The sequence below is a fragment of the Drosophila montana genome, unplaced genomic scaffold (genome assembly GCF_035044405.1).
Source record: "Drosophila montana isolate Dmon_TW-CO22-7 unplaced genomic scaffold, ASM3504440v1 contig_3200_1, whole genome shotgun sequence".
NCBI classification, from domain to species: Eukaryota; Metazoa; Arthropoda; class Insecta; order Diptera; family Drosophilidae; genus Drosophila; species Drosophila montana.
In genome coordinates, this window is record NW_026998080.1 from 5,752,782 (window position 1) to 5,769,232 (window position 16,451).

Below are 16,451 nucleotides of genomic sequence, written 5' to 3' on the forward strand. Positions count from 1 at the left end.
AATTGCATCCATCCTTATCTACAAAATTGAACCCAAGTAAACTATATATAAATACGATACGTTTTCAATTTGTTTTCATACACTCCATTCATAGCCGTGACCCAAAAAAATACATACACACCTGATGTAGTTCATCTCCAGCTGTCGTTTACAGGTGTTCAAGTTGAATTAGGCAATTGTACTTCCCACCTTTCCATTATTTTCTTGATAAGAACGTCAGTAATGTGAATAAGCTGCTGTTCTCTATTTGTTTTGCACGCAAAACTGAACGTGTTCAACATAAAAAAAAGGAAATGTTATCAGTTCGCGATGACTAAAGTCGGGGATTTTCAATGAAAGTTCTAGGCACACAGATTATTGTATCTCAGGGTCAATCAATAGAGATGATTACTTTCAACAAAACTGTTGCAGAGAGCATCCGTCAAGTTCATTCATAGTTTCGTTTCGAGAGCGAAACACACGTTTTATTTTTTCTATACTAATTTGCACAACTTACAGCTAATCAGGGGTACAGGCTACAGGGTATTTTTGTCGTCTAACATCAGCTCTTGGGCGTTTGTTTGTCTGATCAGTTAATGATGATTGTTATTAACGGGGGTCAGCCATCTGTTTAATAGAGAACATTCTTGGACAGCATCACATGACGTTGTTCTGTTTCGTTCTTGCACATTTTGATGAAATTGAATTTGTTTTCCAAAAAGACAAAACTTCAGACAGACGGACCCAAGCACGCTCACGAAATCCATGCGAGCTGATAACAATAACAGATTGTTTCTACATCCACACAAACACATGTACACACACACACACACACACACACACACATGCACACTTTGGGAGCGCCGAACCAGATCATTTGCTTTAAAATGCAGTTAAATCACGTTACGCCTCGATAAATGCGGTTAATCATAAAGAAGTTTTACTTCTTGATTGCTTTATGGGCTGGCGCCTCCTCGAATACCCCGTAAACAAAGAGATGCCCAAAGGGCTGTCATGCCGTTGCGCAAGTGCCCATAAGGTATAATCTAAACTCTCCTCAACGCGTAAATGGAATTCGATACGACGGGTCGCTTCATATTGCTTTCCATTGAATAGTCTTTTCTCTGACAAACCTAGAAATCAATATAAATTGAATATTAATTACTATTGCGCAGATGTAGGTCTGATATAGGTTGTGCGCATCTCCAGGCAATTTCAAAAGCAAGATACTTGTTTTTTTCCTCGATTTTTTTGCCAACATTTAAACAGAAATATACTCAAAGAAAAGAACAGAATCTAAAATAACATTCAACTAAAATGTATCTTTCATTAAAATTGATTTACCAACACTAAAAGACTCATAAATTCAAAAACAAGTTACTCTGCAGTTTAACTGAGAACGTTTCAGGTTCATTTTAGGTATTTGAATAAATCGAATTGTTTCGTATATTTTCAGACAAATTTTACAGAAATATACTCAATAAAAACAACAGAACAGAATTGGAAGTTTCTTAAACTAAAAATTAAAATACTCTTTGCTTAAACTGAATTTTTCAATACTAAAACATATAACACATATATATAATTCCTAAATTCAATCCAAGTTGTTCGGTACCTCAACCAAGAACGTTCAAATTTAATTTCTTATTATTTTTTCTAACATTTCCAGGAAGATTTTTAAGGAATAAACACAACCGAACATCAAGTCGAAATTTCGAATTCTAAAAATCTAAATTTTTCATTTTTTAATCTCAATTTTCTAACACTAAAAAACGTATAAATTTAATCCAAGTTTAGCTCTTCTTCCACTTAGAATGTTTCATGTTTATTTTAAGTATTTAAATTCATTTATATTTTCCAACATTTCCAGGCAAAAGAACAGAACAGCGATTCGAAGCTCCTTAACCTACACTATTAAATGTTCTCTACTTTAAGCTCAATTTTCCAACACTTAATTCAGTTTTTCTCTGCACCAAATGCGAACTTTTCACGTTTATTTGAAGTAGTTAGGTTCTTCTATTGCTTTCAGCGTTTACTTTAAATGTTGATTAACGTACTTACAGGGTAACTAGCTGGCCGAGCATTCCTCAGCGCTGCAGCTATTCAATAAATAAAAAGAACTCATAAATACGACTTGAAACTAAATATTTGATGGCCCATTCATTAAGTTATTGGCGTGCTTTTCAGAGCGCGTGAGTACTTCAAATTAATTATGTTTTGTTATATTTTTATTTGGTTCGGGTTCGGGTTTGCTCTTGTTGTTGTTGTTGTTGCAGTTGTTGCTGTTGTTGTTGTTGTTGCTGCTGCCTGCTGGACTATTGCCGGCTGATCTTTTATGCGCCGCTCGTCGCGTTGGGTTTTCCTGCTGTTGTTTGCAAACGCGCCAATATTATTAATGGCTCTCACGCTCTTCAATTGAACTGAGCGCCCGCATACAGCACTATCTGCTCTGGCCAGCATGCCCCCCCCCCCCCCTCTCTCTCTCTCTATGTCATCGCCCTCTCCATCTATGTGTCTGTTGTCGTCTCTGGCTCTCTGGCCGCCTCGGAGCCAGCCTCTGCCGCTGCGCGCATTTGTCGATCGTTCGTCGAGTTGTGCAAAACAACAGTTCGTGGTTTCTATTCGACAAAAATTTTTGTTGAAAAGCATCTGGAACGGATTTGGAGACGCTCAGTGCTACACAAACCGTGCTATCGTGTGGATTACTTTGTATACGGCAGTGACAAAATACAAATTCAATACAAATAGAAACAAAATAACAGATAACAATTATGTCAAATACAATCAAATTTCTTGGCCTGTGCCTGGTGTCGGCCCTAGTGCTGCAATTGATCAGTGCGGATATCGAGACAAACGAAGTGAACGACAATAATAGTCCCGAATATAGTAAGTGCAGCTGGACACACGAGATATATGGATTTAATATGATAATATAATGTTTATGCAGTGCTTCAGGGCGTGCGTGTGTATCCCAATGATCGGCATTGTGTCCTGGTCGGCGGACTGTGCGTGCACACCAGCGACTGCAACCTGCCCACCACGAACAAGGGCCTGTGCCCCACCAGCGCCCATTTGGGCGTCGAGTGTTGCTACGAGTGTGAGTATAGAGCATACGAATAGATACAAACTGGATATAGCAGCTTGCTTATAACGCCTTAACATCTCACACAGTTATTTATCCAAACGCTTATCGCAATTCCTAAACGAAATTCCTATCCAAACTATTTCCTATATTAATTATTGATTGATTGGTATTACTTGATGTACTCATCTCTTGTTCTTGTTTTCGTTTTCGTTTTTGTTTTCGTTTTCCCCACATCATCAACTGCGCCCAAAATGTCTACTAACAACGCTCGTCTATCTTCGCCTATTGCTCCTCTCTCCCCCTCCCCCCCCTACGATAACTCACCTGCATTCCTACCTACCCACCTGCCGTTGCAGTGCCGGTTAGACCAGCGCCGTGTGCACAGCATCTGGGCGCCTGCATGGAGTACTGCGGCCAGGGACTGCAGAGGCCTGGAACGGACTGCGAGAATGGAGAGTTTTGCTGTGTTTTGATCTAGACTACGTTATGTAATATAATCTATAAATCAATGAGCAACATTTGTCAACTGTAGACTATATTTAACGATACTTTAACTTATATATTGTACGAATAATTTTTATATGAAATACTGTTCTACTGTTCTAATAAAACAAAAACACTGTAAATATTTTGAAAAAAACAAAATGAATTTCCAATTGATTTACTTAGTCACATCAACTAAAAAAGCAGACAGAGTTTACCATTCTGCTAAATCTGCCTAGTTTATTAGATCCCAGAAATTTGGTATATGGGTTCTATATAAAAAGAGGGAATACTTTCATAGAGGGAATACTTGCCTAAAGAGAAGCGCATTCAAATTGTCACAGGGTAACTTTTAGTCGAGCTTCCATAAATACAATGTGTTTTAGAGTATATCGGATCATGTGAGGATCGTGCACGAGAGCATCAATTAGCTAAATTAATTTTAATGGGTATCTGTTCGTCGGACTGTCCCAAGGGTTGATCTCTAATGCGCCGTAACGTTGCGAAAGGCGTTTTTATTATTTACAATTCTTAACTTATTTAAAATATTGCGTTTAGTATCTTTTCTTAACGAGATTTTGTACGCCTTCCTGGCTGGAACCTATCTAATTAGTCTCTCTTAGTGTTGATGGGATGATTGCTATTTAAGCCTCAGCCTGATGTCGCAGCAGACTCCATTCAAGATGTCACCTAAGAGGAACCTCTTATATCTCGGCCTGGTGTCAGCTCTAATGCTGCAATTCGTCTTCGCGGATGATGTTTTAGAGGGGAATGATATCATTGTCAATTCCACAAGTACGTAAATCTGAATTTATCCAAATGTTTATCGCAATTCCTAAACTAATTTCTATATTCATTTTTGATTGATTGATATTACCTGATATACTCATCTGTTGTTTTTGTTTTCCTTTTCTTTATTACTTTACCCACATCAACTACTTCCAAACCATTCCCTCACCCTTGTTCCTCACCTGCAACTCTTCCGTTGCCTTCGAAGAGCCATGTCCTTCAAATCTGGCGATCTGCATGACGTTTTGCGCCGAGGATCTGCGTATAACTGGAACGGACTGCGTGAATGGAGAATTTTGCTGTACCCTGGTATAGCTTATATAGCTATAAATCAAGAGGAAGCACTTGTTCTCTGGGCAGGGTGTAGGTTGGCTTTAATGCTTATAAAAAAATGTATACACTTTTCATCCAAATAGGTTCATATACTTGCTCAGATTTTGTTATTCATTTCGTAAATTATAAAAAGTGTATTCAAATTGCTAAACGGGGTATCTTCCAGTCGAGTGACTTCGACTTTGCTTTGGTTGTTCAATAAACAATTAGTCTCATAAATTTCAGAGCATTTCAGAGCACGTGAGGAGCGTGCGCGTGATGCGATCAGATGAATTAATTGGGGCTTGGGCTGCTTCAATGGGCGAGCTTTAATGGAACCCAACGCTGCGAAGGCCGTTAAAAATTATTAATAATAATTTTTGACTGAATATTTGCAGCCTTGCTGGGGAGACTCACAGTTAAAGGCTTTTTTTTCTTCTAGTTAGCATACTCAGAGATTAAATGTACTCTTCAATCTAAACATTATTGAAATGTGCTTTGCAGCTTTAAAAAGTTCTTCCTGATTTGTCTCCGAGTTTATTTTTGAGAATATCTTCAAAAATTTCGTTCAGCATTCCCTTTAATAATCTTTGCTTTTCTGTCCTGTGTTCTATGAAATACCTCCATATAGCAGAAAATATTTAAACATAAATATTACACTCAAGTTATGAGTCTTTAGCAGAAAATCAATATACCCATAGTCAGTTATGTGAACAGAGCATGAAAGGCCACATAAATTCTAATTGATTCGAAGTATTTGATGGTCCATTCAAATGATTTGCGTTGAGTGCATTGCAGAGCGCGTGAGTCGATCACATGTTGTATTGGACTCTTTCGATGGGTCTAATTGATCTAATATAATAATGCCCCAACTTTAATTGTCGTTGGGCTTTCCTGATGAAGTCGTGTAATCTGCAGACCAAGTGAAGGCTTTCCAATAGAGCCCAGTAACAATATACAACTATTTTTAGACAAACAATTCTTCAAACTTTTGATACTCTGTTTAATTAATGGAGTAGAGTATATTGGTTCCGCTGCCCACCTAGTCAGCTGATGGCTGGACTAATCTCTATATGTCAATCTGACATTATTAATAAATTTCTTTATGCGACAACTGTACGAGTAATTGTTGTGAAATATTTGAAGTGCTGTAATGAAATGCTCTGTAAATATTTTGAATTGTATTTCGAATACTGTCTCTCTCTCTCTCTCTCTTTCTCTCTCTGTCGCTTTCTCTCCCGGCACTCACATGACTAATGTGTAAACATCGCGCTGATTATGTAAGTGCTCGACGGGCTGAATCATAGCCAAAGAAAGAGCCACAAAGGTTGTCCACCAGGTCACTCAGGCGGTTCTTATCAGCGGGCCGCTCTCCGGGATGATATGGGGGCCCATGATGATGATGATGAAGATGTTGATCATGCTGATGATGCTTGCGAGTGTCACGTGTCCATATATCAATGCCTGTACAGTTGTGTGGCCAGAGCTCTGCTTCTGATCAATCTTTAGCGTAATCTCTGTTCTATTTTTCCAGCTATATATATACTCATATATATAGAGAGAAACTCTGTTATATATAACTAATCTCCCCGTTTTGGGTTTCAATGTCAAGTTCAGCGCTGGTTCAAGCTAACAAGATTCCGATTCCGATTCGGATTCTCGTATATTCCATAGCCTCAAGCGTTTTCCAAGTGAATCTTTTTTGGAATCTGTGCACACATAATATATGATTTCTTGATTTTAAAAATAAACGTCCTTGCTGAGCATTCGCGTTCGAATCATTTATCAGACAACAGAGGCACGTACTCGTGTCTGGCTCTCAGATGTACTTTTAGCTTTTATTATTTATGCTTTATTTATGTTGATTCCATCTTCTTGTTTCTTTATTTTCTCTAAATATTTTATAGTTGCGCGCGATTTCGCAGCAAAATTTTAAATGTTTATTTCATGTCGTTATTTATAGTCGAGTTTTAGTTGAGTGGGCGATTGTCATATTGAAATCGTGCTGCGTTGTTTTATATTTTTCACGTAAGTTGAATGAATTGAGCCAAGGCAACATATTGAGTGAGTGGATATACCTTTTAGATTTCTAAATAAACGTGCTCTCGATTTATTCTGCTAATCGCCATCCTGAGAAAAATGGGTTGTGGAAGGCAACTATGCATGGAGGATACGGATTCCATAGGGCCACTAATGCCTTTTGGATTATAAGTTTTTACTGAAGTCTGTGTAGATATAAATTATGTAAATATGTACTAAACCAACAATGCACAGACACACTCAGAAGGAAGGAGAACGTAGGAGGAAGATAAACTTTTATATTTACATATTACTTAAAGAAAATAGAAGAAGAAGACAGAGAGAGAGAGGGAGAGAGGGAGAGAGAGAGACTGGATAGTAGTTAACTATAGCGAGAGATAAAGCTTTTTATTTCACCAACACAACAAGCATACAAATCTTTAAGTCTCCCTTGAATTCATGAGAATTGCATAGAAAGGCATTATTTTAAAAATACGTTTCTTTTTCAACCTTGTAGCTCAGCAGAGAAAAACTGGGCTTGCGATTGCTTGAAGAGAACATACATTGCGGTTAATACATAGCCTAGTCCGAGATAAGTTTTTATCGTTACATTGAAACTTACCTCAATCAAACTTTGCGCAATCAGCGATTTCCTATTTTTAACATTTAAACAAAGATGACTATTAAGTCGATCGGACTAGGAACAAAATGTCTAAAACAACAGATTTCTAATGCAAGGATACCTTGGCGAAAAGTGAAAATGGGGCTTAGAAGCTGCTAATTGTAGAGGTTTTTGTTTCAAGCCGCCTTGAGAGATCTTGAGATCTTGAACGATGTGTACACGCTAACCCAGTTATCGCATGCATTACTTGGTATCTATGCACATCTAATACTATATTGCAATTCCTCAATTTGCACAACCTCCTCCAATGCCAGTGAAAACGACAAATGGCTTTGAACATGAAACGGCGGCCTTGTCTGGTGGACATTGAAACAGTGTAGATAGTAAGTATGTGGGGCTTTTATAGTATAGATGACCATGAAATCTACAACATAGGCCTGTTTCAATTGAGTCGAATCATTTAACTGCGTCTTAGAATACACAACTTGCGCTGTCTGTCTTGGTCGGGTCGCGGGGGGCAACCGCGAACTATTCAATTGCGATTTGAACTTTTTCAAGTTGTTTTCATCTTTTTTCTTTATTTTTGCACAAATTCGCAATTGACTCGAGACAAATTTGATTGAAACAAAACACCACGTAACATAATGTATATAGATTCTTATAATTATTTTGTGTATTCTCTATTTTTTTGTAGAGGCATTCTTATCAGGCTCGGCTCGGCTCATGTCAAACAGTTCGTTATTTATGTGTTTTTGTTTACGTTTTCGGTTTCGATTCGAAATTTCGCTTGAACTATGAGCTAATCGTAGACTTTAATTTGCAATGCTATGGCATTTTTGATACCCTAAATTCATTGCAAATGGGTATAATAGCTTTGTGCAAATGTATGTAACACACAGATGGAAGACAGGCATCCTCGACCCCATAAAATATGTCGGTATGTTCTTGCTCAGGACGTCCAGCTGAGTCGATCTAGCCATATATATCTGTCTGTCCGTTTGTTGACCTTTCCTATATCGTATGCAGAATCATTATATCGATAAATATCGGTTTTCTCCTATACCCTACGCAGAATTGGATTATTATTTACAGCAATATCAACTCCCATTATCATATTGTCGATTATGCTTATTATCATAATATCGATAACTATCAATTTTTTCCCATTCCTTACGCAGAATGAGTTTAATAATTTGGTCGATAAACATCGATTTTCCTATACCATAAGCTGAATGAGTTTAATGTGTTTTGCGATTTCTCCTGCCATTATCAGAATATCGATTAATATAGATTTTTCTTTTATTTCATACGCAGAATGAGCTTATAATATTTTACGAACTATCCTGCCATTATCATAATATCGATAAATATCGATTTTGAGGCATGATTCTAAACGCATGCCTCGAAAATTAAGGTACACAAATAACAAATTATTATGTACCTCCACCATTCAAGACAAAATTGTAAAAATAATCATTTTGATTTGATCAATGCCACATTAAAACCTCAAGTCAATTGTCTACAGGGTATCTCTGGATGCAGCACTTTCACTCAGAATGTTCCAACTTGCGTTTTTGTTTTCGTCTTATTTTATTTAGATTTTTGTAGTCATTTTCAAAGCGCACTAATAAATGGTGCAGCGCACTGGAAAGGGGTTGCGGGGATGATGAGGGGGTGAGGGGGTGGGGGGGTGGGATGTATTTGGGATGCGCTCATATTTCATGTCATAGTTCGCACTCATTTTTCACTTGACATAAACTGCGTCTCATCGCCGCGGGCGCTGCAACGCAATTTGCATGCACGAAGCAACTCGTGTAGTTGCTTTTATTTTCTCATGTCTTTTTTTTTTTTATGTATGTATGTATATATTTTGCCTTTTTCATATTTCGGTTTTAATTTTTATTTTGCATGTGGCTGCGAGTATAAAAGAAAATGATTTTGTGGCATAAATTAACGCCAAGAGGCACACGAAACACTATTAAAAAATACACCACACATGCGCGAGTCGCACATCCTTCAGCCTGCCTGCCTGTGTGTGTGAGTGTGTGTGTGTGTGTTTGTGTTGTGCTGGCAAAGGATGCGAATGTGGACGCAGATGTGCAAGTCAATGGCTTATAGAAAAGCCAGGATATTCAGTGCTCTCAGTGCTTTATACGCCGCGTTGCCATCGCCATTTGCCGTTGCTGATGATGTCATGTCTCTATCTCTCTCTATCTCTCTCTCTCTCTCTCTCTCTGTTTCTCTCTCTCGCCTCATGCAATTAATCCTTTTTTCTCATTCCCGCTGTGGCACCTTCTCGCTGCCTCTTTAGCACGCTGTCTGCCTGCAAAATGACTTTTTAAGTTAATTTCTTATATGTGCCGAGCATGTTGTCCCACAACATGGCCAACACACACACACACACACGCCCACCTACACACACACACACCCACTTACTTTGTATGGCTGATTGGCTGCGCAGTAATCACAACCCAGCTCGGCTTTAACTCTGTCCGGTTTGCATGGTATTAACATTAACTGTTAAGACGCAAATTCCCATAAAAATAAGTAAATATATTTTTTTAAATTAATTTGTATAGTTCTTGGCAACAGAAAAGTTGAATATATATAAATTAAACAAACCTTAACTCTAATCGCGTATTTTCTGCCAATGCACGCTTGCGTATAAGATGAGCAAGCAGTTCAAATGAAAGCAGTGCAAATGTTGTTTTGATCGCGCTTCCCTTGTTTACACTTTCACAACACTGTTAACGGACAGCTGCTGTCTGTTAATTTGAATTATGACATTTACTTGTGCTTTTAATGTTATTTAAATAGAAACGTGCATTCAGTAATGGCATTTGCGTTTGTTGTGTTTTTTATTGACAAACAAATTGATTAGCCGTTTTTTATAGCTGCAATTGTTGAGCGTTTTATAGCTGAGCCATGAAACACATTAAAAGCAACAACTGCAGACTCCAAAAATTTGTATAATTACACAGAATGGAAAGGAATTTGCTTAAACTGCTAAGTTTGTTTGTTCGCTTATTTCATTTAACATCTGTGGAATTTGCTTGTTGTTTTGCCTGGCTTTTTGCAGGCCCTGCCAAGTTTGTGCTACACTTTATTTAGCGCTGTTTCCACCTTAGTTTTTCACTCATTCACCTTTAGCTGGCATACAATGTGCGTACGTGTTGAAAATGAATTTCCTGCACACAACAAGCTATAATTTTTATGCAAATTGAAGTTCAAATGGCATAAAATGCAATTACTTAAATTTCTTTGACAAATATGCACGAGAGGCGCTTGGTACTCTCTCTCGCCCCTCCTGTACCCGCCCACCTGGACCTGCTCTGGCCATGGCAATAAAACCCATTAACAACATGCAAATGAAAGGAAATTTTGTGGCACCCCTGCGTAGAAGGTGTTAAAATTTTGAGTCTTTTGAAGTGACACACCAAAATTCTTGTCAACCAACAAAATGACATAATAATTTAGGGGGCTGGAGAGAGAGTTGAAATTTTAACAATTAGCAAAAAATGTTGTGTTGCCAACATACTAAATACAGAAATTACAGCAGCCCGCGGCGCTTTCTCCAACTTCTTTGAGATATCATTTTTTTTTCGACTGGCGTTCTTTATGCCGCGCTGCTAACGGGATTAACCGCAATTTCTTTAATTAAAATTTCACCCCCCCAACCGGGCAGATCTGAATGGGGTGCGGGAAAAAGGATTGTAAATTACGCTGTCAGTCAGTCGTCTGTCAACAACAATTAAAACGGGAAGCAACATCACAAATTAAAAATTCATCTTCCGCTGCGGACCTGCAACACACAGATAACTCATGTTTTATGAACAGCAACAGCAATTTTCTTGCTTTCCCTCCATATACATTTTCTTTTTATACTTTTTTCCCCCTAACTGTGGTTGTTGTTGTTGTTTTTATCTATGCTAAGCATGTCTACTTGATGTGCTACTGGTCCCTTTTTAATTTGATTGGTGTGGCTCTTCTTCGTGCCGGCGCTTCCGGTTTTTCCTGCTGCCTTTCAACACGCCACTTACCTTTCCAGCTTTTTGATTGGCATTGGGGCGCAGTAAAGCAAGAAAAAAAAGGGGTTAATTAATTTGTGTTTTGGCATATTTGTTCTTGGCACAAACCTGACAAAGTCTTGAGTTTAGTTCTGTGCAGTGGCACGACTTGCGGGGGGGACTCAAAGAAAATGCTTTAAGTAGCTAGTTAAAAACTGTTGTGGTAACATATTCCATGTGCAACTTGATATGGAGGCCGTACAAACATTTCAATTTGCGATAGAAATATTACAATATTCGATAGAAATAAGTTGAGAGCAATTCTAAGGCAATGCTTATTAGACTTTAGTCATTTATTATAGCATAATTAAATTTCAAGCTCTCAGATGTCATAAAACTGGTTACCAAATGCTTTTAAAACATTCACAAATAATCTGTCATTACTTCTTATTACTCTTATTACTCCTTATGATTCTTATTACTCGTATTACTCTTAATGATCCCTATATTCCTTTTTACTCCTTATGACTGACTCTAATGACTCTTATGACTCTTATTACTCTTCTTACTCTTCTTACTCTTCTTACTTCTATTACTCTTTTAACTCTTATAACTCTTATTACACAACTATCGAACTTATTACTCAACTATCCTTTCAAGAAGGTTTAAGCTCTTATTTCCAGAACATCTTCCTAATTGTCTAATAATTTAATTGTCTATAAATATTTTGGTTAAAAGTTAAAATCTTTATGGCTGACTTAGCCCAAAGTATAAATAACTTTGGGCTCAATCATTGCATTTATCTAAGCAAACTTGGTGAGTACCAATTTTGGTTAGAAATAAAATGTAGCCCGCATGTTGTTTATGAAAATATTTACGACTTAAAATATTTTCAGCCCAATGGGCAATCGAAAATAAACTATATATCTGTTACATTAACATTAAAAAAAATATTTTAAACCAAGATTCGATATATAGATAGATAGATATGTTAAATCAGCTTCACGAACCAAACCGAAAGGCAAAAAGCTGGACGTGAAGCAATTGAATGACAGTTATTCTTGAAGCCCTGTATAAAATATATTATAGACATAAGATAATACATAATCTATGCATCCATGTTATATACATAATATAATTTATAATATATATATATCCATTGCAATCTATTGTTTAAGCTGCGACTTATGCTAATTTCATTAATATACTTTTATAATTACAAAAAATATAAAAAATTTAAAAATAATATATTATAGCAAAAAACCAAACTTTAAGTTTAAAAAAAAAATTATAAAAAATATTATATCACAAGCAATGATTTCTCTCTTGCGAACTGGAACCCCTCTTGCAGGCAGTTTTTTTGCACCCTGCCAGTGTTGTAAGCTACAAATGTAACAAACTTGAAGTTAAATTTCAATTATAGTCGAAATTTTTTTTATTTTTATTTCGATTTGATGAGCCAACCTTTTTCTTATTTTGGGTCGGAAGTGCCTGAGGTACTTGTATTGCTTGTTAACGAGTTGTGTACTTAATTGAGTCTTGGGTTAGGCTTAATTGCAATGTAGTTGCACTTTGTACTTTGTAGAAAAAACAACTGGATTACATATAGATAAATCTATAATATTATATTTATATTTAGTTATATGTAGCGTATTTATTTTGAAGCCCTGTCAAATTGCTGTGTGCGTGTTTTCGGCAGGCAAACTTTTTTGTGACTTTTGTTGCGTGTGCAAATAATTTGCAGCTCGTTTGTTGCATCATTAACCATGTTGGGGGGCAGGCAGAACTTTTATCTAATTAATGGAAACTTCAGCACAATGCCGCGCTGTGGCATGAGTAGATCTTTTGCTTTTGAAGCGTATCGCATTGTTGACAGTGAAGCGACGAGCTCGGCGTACAACATGGCGTATGATTGCTTTTGTGTAAACAACGACGAGGACAGACGGATGTGTATGGCAAAAATGGTTGAGAGTGGGCATGGGGTGAGAGTGGGGAAGGGGTATACTTGGCATGTCTTTGGCAGTTTTTTGCCACTCTTCTTTTGGAGCTGCGTAAAAGTTTTTTAATTAGCAACAAAAGTAAAGGGGTTAATAACGCGACTCGACTTGAGCTGAGTCGACGAGTTTTGTTGGCTGTTGCCAAAAGTTTGGCAAGCTAACAATTAAGTTTCGGCTATGTGCGGCTGACGTGCGAGGAGGCTCGCGCGGGTGGGCGTGGCCACAGATAATGGGCATTAAGCAACACTTACTGACAATTAAGTTGAGCCCGCGTCAGAGAGAGAGAGAGAGAGAGAGAGAGAGAGAGAGCGGCTGCCATCCTTCGCCCCATTGTTGACTTTTTTCGGGCTGTAATTACGCTTAATCGCGAATTTACAACACGCTGCATGTGGCAGGCAGACAACCAGGCAGCCAGGCAAGGACCTGAATATGCGTTGCGCTGCGCTGCAGAAGCTGCTTAAGTTGTGGCAATAGCCCGCAGCAAGTGCCGCATATCGTTTGCTTGACCAGTTGGCAACAAATGCATTTTGCACAATCTGCACAATTCAAACAGTTGAAGCGGCCAGATAAGCGCAAAATATTCATGAGCTTGCTTTTATGAAGTGCTAACAATGCGTAAAGCTACAATCATAATCAGCGGAGGGGCAGGGCAGGGGCAGGGTAGGTGGGCAGCCACACTTAACAGCAGAAACGCAGTCGAACACCTTTTGTGGCAGCTTCTGGTTTCAGGTCCTGTGTGTGTGTGTGTGTGTGTGCCATCTAGTTGCCGTCTGTCTGCCATTGCCCCGTAGAAGTTTTTCCATTTTCCTCTCCGAACATGGTCATGCCCCATGCTGGCATTTTTCTATTCCTCTACTTTTCTTTTTTTGTTGCCTTTTCGCGTTGCTTTTCTTTCCGTGCTTTTGCTCCCTGGGCTGGGTAATTTTTCACTTTCGCAAGATGGCAGCGCATTTTAATGAGCCAACCAACAACAGGACATGCGGTCAGCCAAGGAGCAGCAGCAGCAGCAGCAGCAGCAGCAACTGACAATAGGACACTGGACACTGGACACTGGACACAGGACACTGGACACTGGCCAGGACACTCGCTGGATAATTTGTGTTGCATTTGCATTTTCATTGGCGCGATATGTTAATGACTTTGCTTACTTTTCCCTCCAACTGCGGCTCATCTTGATTATGTTGTTGTTCCCTGTCTGGACAGCAAGTTTTTCTCTGTCTGTTTTCGATAGAAAATTATTCTGCTTTTTCTTTTTGGATTTGTTGTCTCGATTAGCATAGGCAAACGACTAGACAACACAGCAAAGTTTTATACCATAATTAGCTGCATCATTTATCATTCAATTGCGCTGCCTTCAGACGGCTTCAGATAGTTCCCAAACTCTACTCTAGATACAGGCATCGGGGATTTACTTTATGCTGAGTAGCATATTTCTCATTTGTGGACATTTGGCAGTGGAAGATCTAAAGATAGAGGGAGGGAATGGCCAGGGAGAGAGAGACAGACTTAAGGAGTATAAGTGAGAAAGGGAGAGATAGAGAGAGGGAGAATGAAAGAGAGAGACAGAGAGGGAAAGAGAGAGAGATTGATAGGGAGAGATAGAGAGAGATAGAGAGAGAGGGAGAGAGAGGGAGAGAGAGGGAGAGGAGAGGAGCACAGCATAGATCAAAGTGTTTGGCTTATATGGAGTCTTAATAGTTAAGGAAAATATAGTCCGTTTTAAGGCTCCGGAAAAACAGGAATAAAGATAATATTTATGACCAAAGTGTCGCGATCTAGCTACTATATTATAGTATATTATATGTATGTCACCTTTTTATGTACATGAAAACTACAGCCTTAACAATATAAGATATTCAGCTATAAGAAAAGATAACTAAATAAAAGGCAGAAAAAACTAAAGAAAACTAAAATTGTGTAAATTAAAGTTGAAGATAAATAAATCAAATAAGAGCTGCTTCTTCGAGCTTCTCAGGAAAAATCCCAAAGTTAACTCAATAAGTCAAATAATATGAAGAATTGTGCATATTTATTGTAAATTTGTATGACAAAATAAAAAAAGAAAAGAAAAGCAATTTCAATTAACCGTATCGAGAGCTCAAATAAATGTCGAAATGCATTTGATTTATTGGCAATTGCATGAGCTACATATGTAAATAGTTGAAATCAAATTTGCATTGTCTATGATAATAATTTATACACGAATTTTATTAAACGCTTCAAATACGACAAAGACCCAAATACGTGCTGTCAATTATTGTAAAAACTGTGTGAAATTATTGTAAATATCATGATATTTACCATGCTGCGTGTTGATGTCGAACAACAACAACAACAACAACAACAACAACGAACACTTGCAAACTGTTTGCACAACTGTCTATTTATTTACATTTGATGGTGCATTTTATTAAATACAATTTTGTACGTTTTTGCCACGATAATATTGCCAAATGTGAAATGAAGAGAAAAATTACATTTAAAAGTCAAAAATGCAAAAGTCGTTTAAAACATACAAAACTCAATTTCGCATCCATCTGTGTGTGCGTGTGTGTGTGTGTGTGTGTGTGTGTGTGTGTGAAAAACATTAAAATAATTGTTTTAAAATCCTTTTGTCAGAAAGTAAAGTAAATTATAAACACACAGAGAGCAAGAGAGACAGACTGCAGTGCGAGCCAGTGGAGCCTGGCAGGATAACGATAACACGTCACAAGTCACAGGATTTCACTGAGCCATTAAAAACGTTGCCAAACACACACACACACACAAGCACACATATGCACTCACACACACACACACACGCACACATAAGCAGAACGTATGCCAGCTGCATTTGTATCTGTTCAACTGCAAAAACATTTGCGAAAAATTAATTTTATACAAAACGTTATGCAAATTTGTATGCACAAAAATATATAAGAAAATCTATTAGTGCACACAAAAATAAATGAAAATAAAAGGAAAAAAAATGAAAATCTGGCTCGACCAGGCTATATACATACATTCGCTATGACCATAAATAGTTAGTTAGCCATGCTTGAGAAAGTCTTGAAAAATGAAGGATATTCGATTAAGCATGCGGTTCTTTCAGTTGATATGGAAAATCTATTGCGTTTCTATCTCTCTTCAAAAAGCTGAAGTGGAAATTGTATCCCCTG

At 37.8% G+C, this 16,451-nt stretch overlaps 1 protein-coding gene and 1 long non-coding RNA gene across 3 annotated transcripts; one reads left to right on the forward strand and one right to left on the reverse strand.

The window, feature by feature from the left end:
- Window positions 1-2,626: 2,626 nt before the first annotated feature.
- Window positions 2,627-3,709, forward strand: LOC135431484 (U-scoloptoxin(19)-Tl1a). Of its 2 annotated transcripts, none has more exons than XM_064686640.1 (3): window positions 2,627-2,865; window positions 2,927-3,076; window positions 3,421-3,709. In XM_064686640.1, exons 1-3 carry the CDS (start codon window positions 2,751-2,753, stop codon window positions 3,540-3,542), a joined length of 387 nt encoding a protein of 128 aa, XP_064542710.1. In that variant the 5' UTR covers window positions 2,627-2,750; the 3' UTR covers window positions 3,543-3,709. The 2 variants fall into 2 exon arrangements, with proteins under 2 accessions (XP_064542710.1, XP_064542711.1); XM_064686641.1 differs by having other exon boundaries at window positions 2,629-2,865; window positions 3,151-3,709.
- A 1,050-nt stretch (window positions 3,710-4,759) lies between these two features.
- On the reverse strand, window positions 4,760-5,205 carry LOC135432129 (uncharacterized). The gene is made up of 2 exons (XR_010436887.1): window positions 5,066-5,205; window positions 4,760-4,975 (listed from the first exon to the last, which is right to left on the reverse strand). It is a non-coding gene; the product is annotated as an uncharacterized LOC135432129 (long non-coding RNA).
- Between the last annotated feature and the right edge of the window lie 11,246 nt (window positions 5,206-16,451).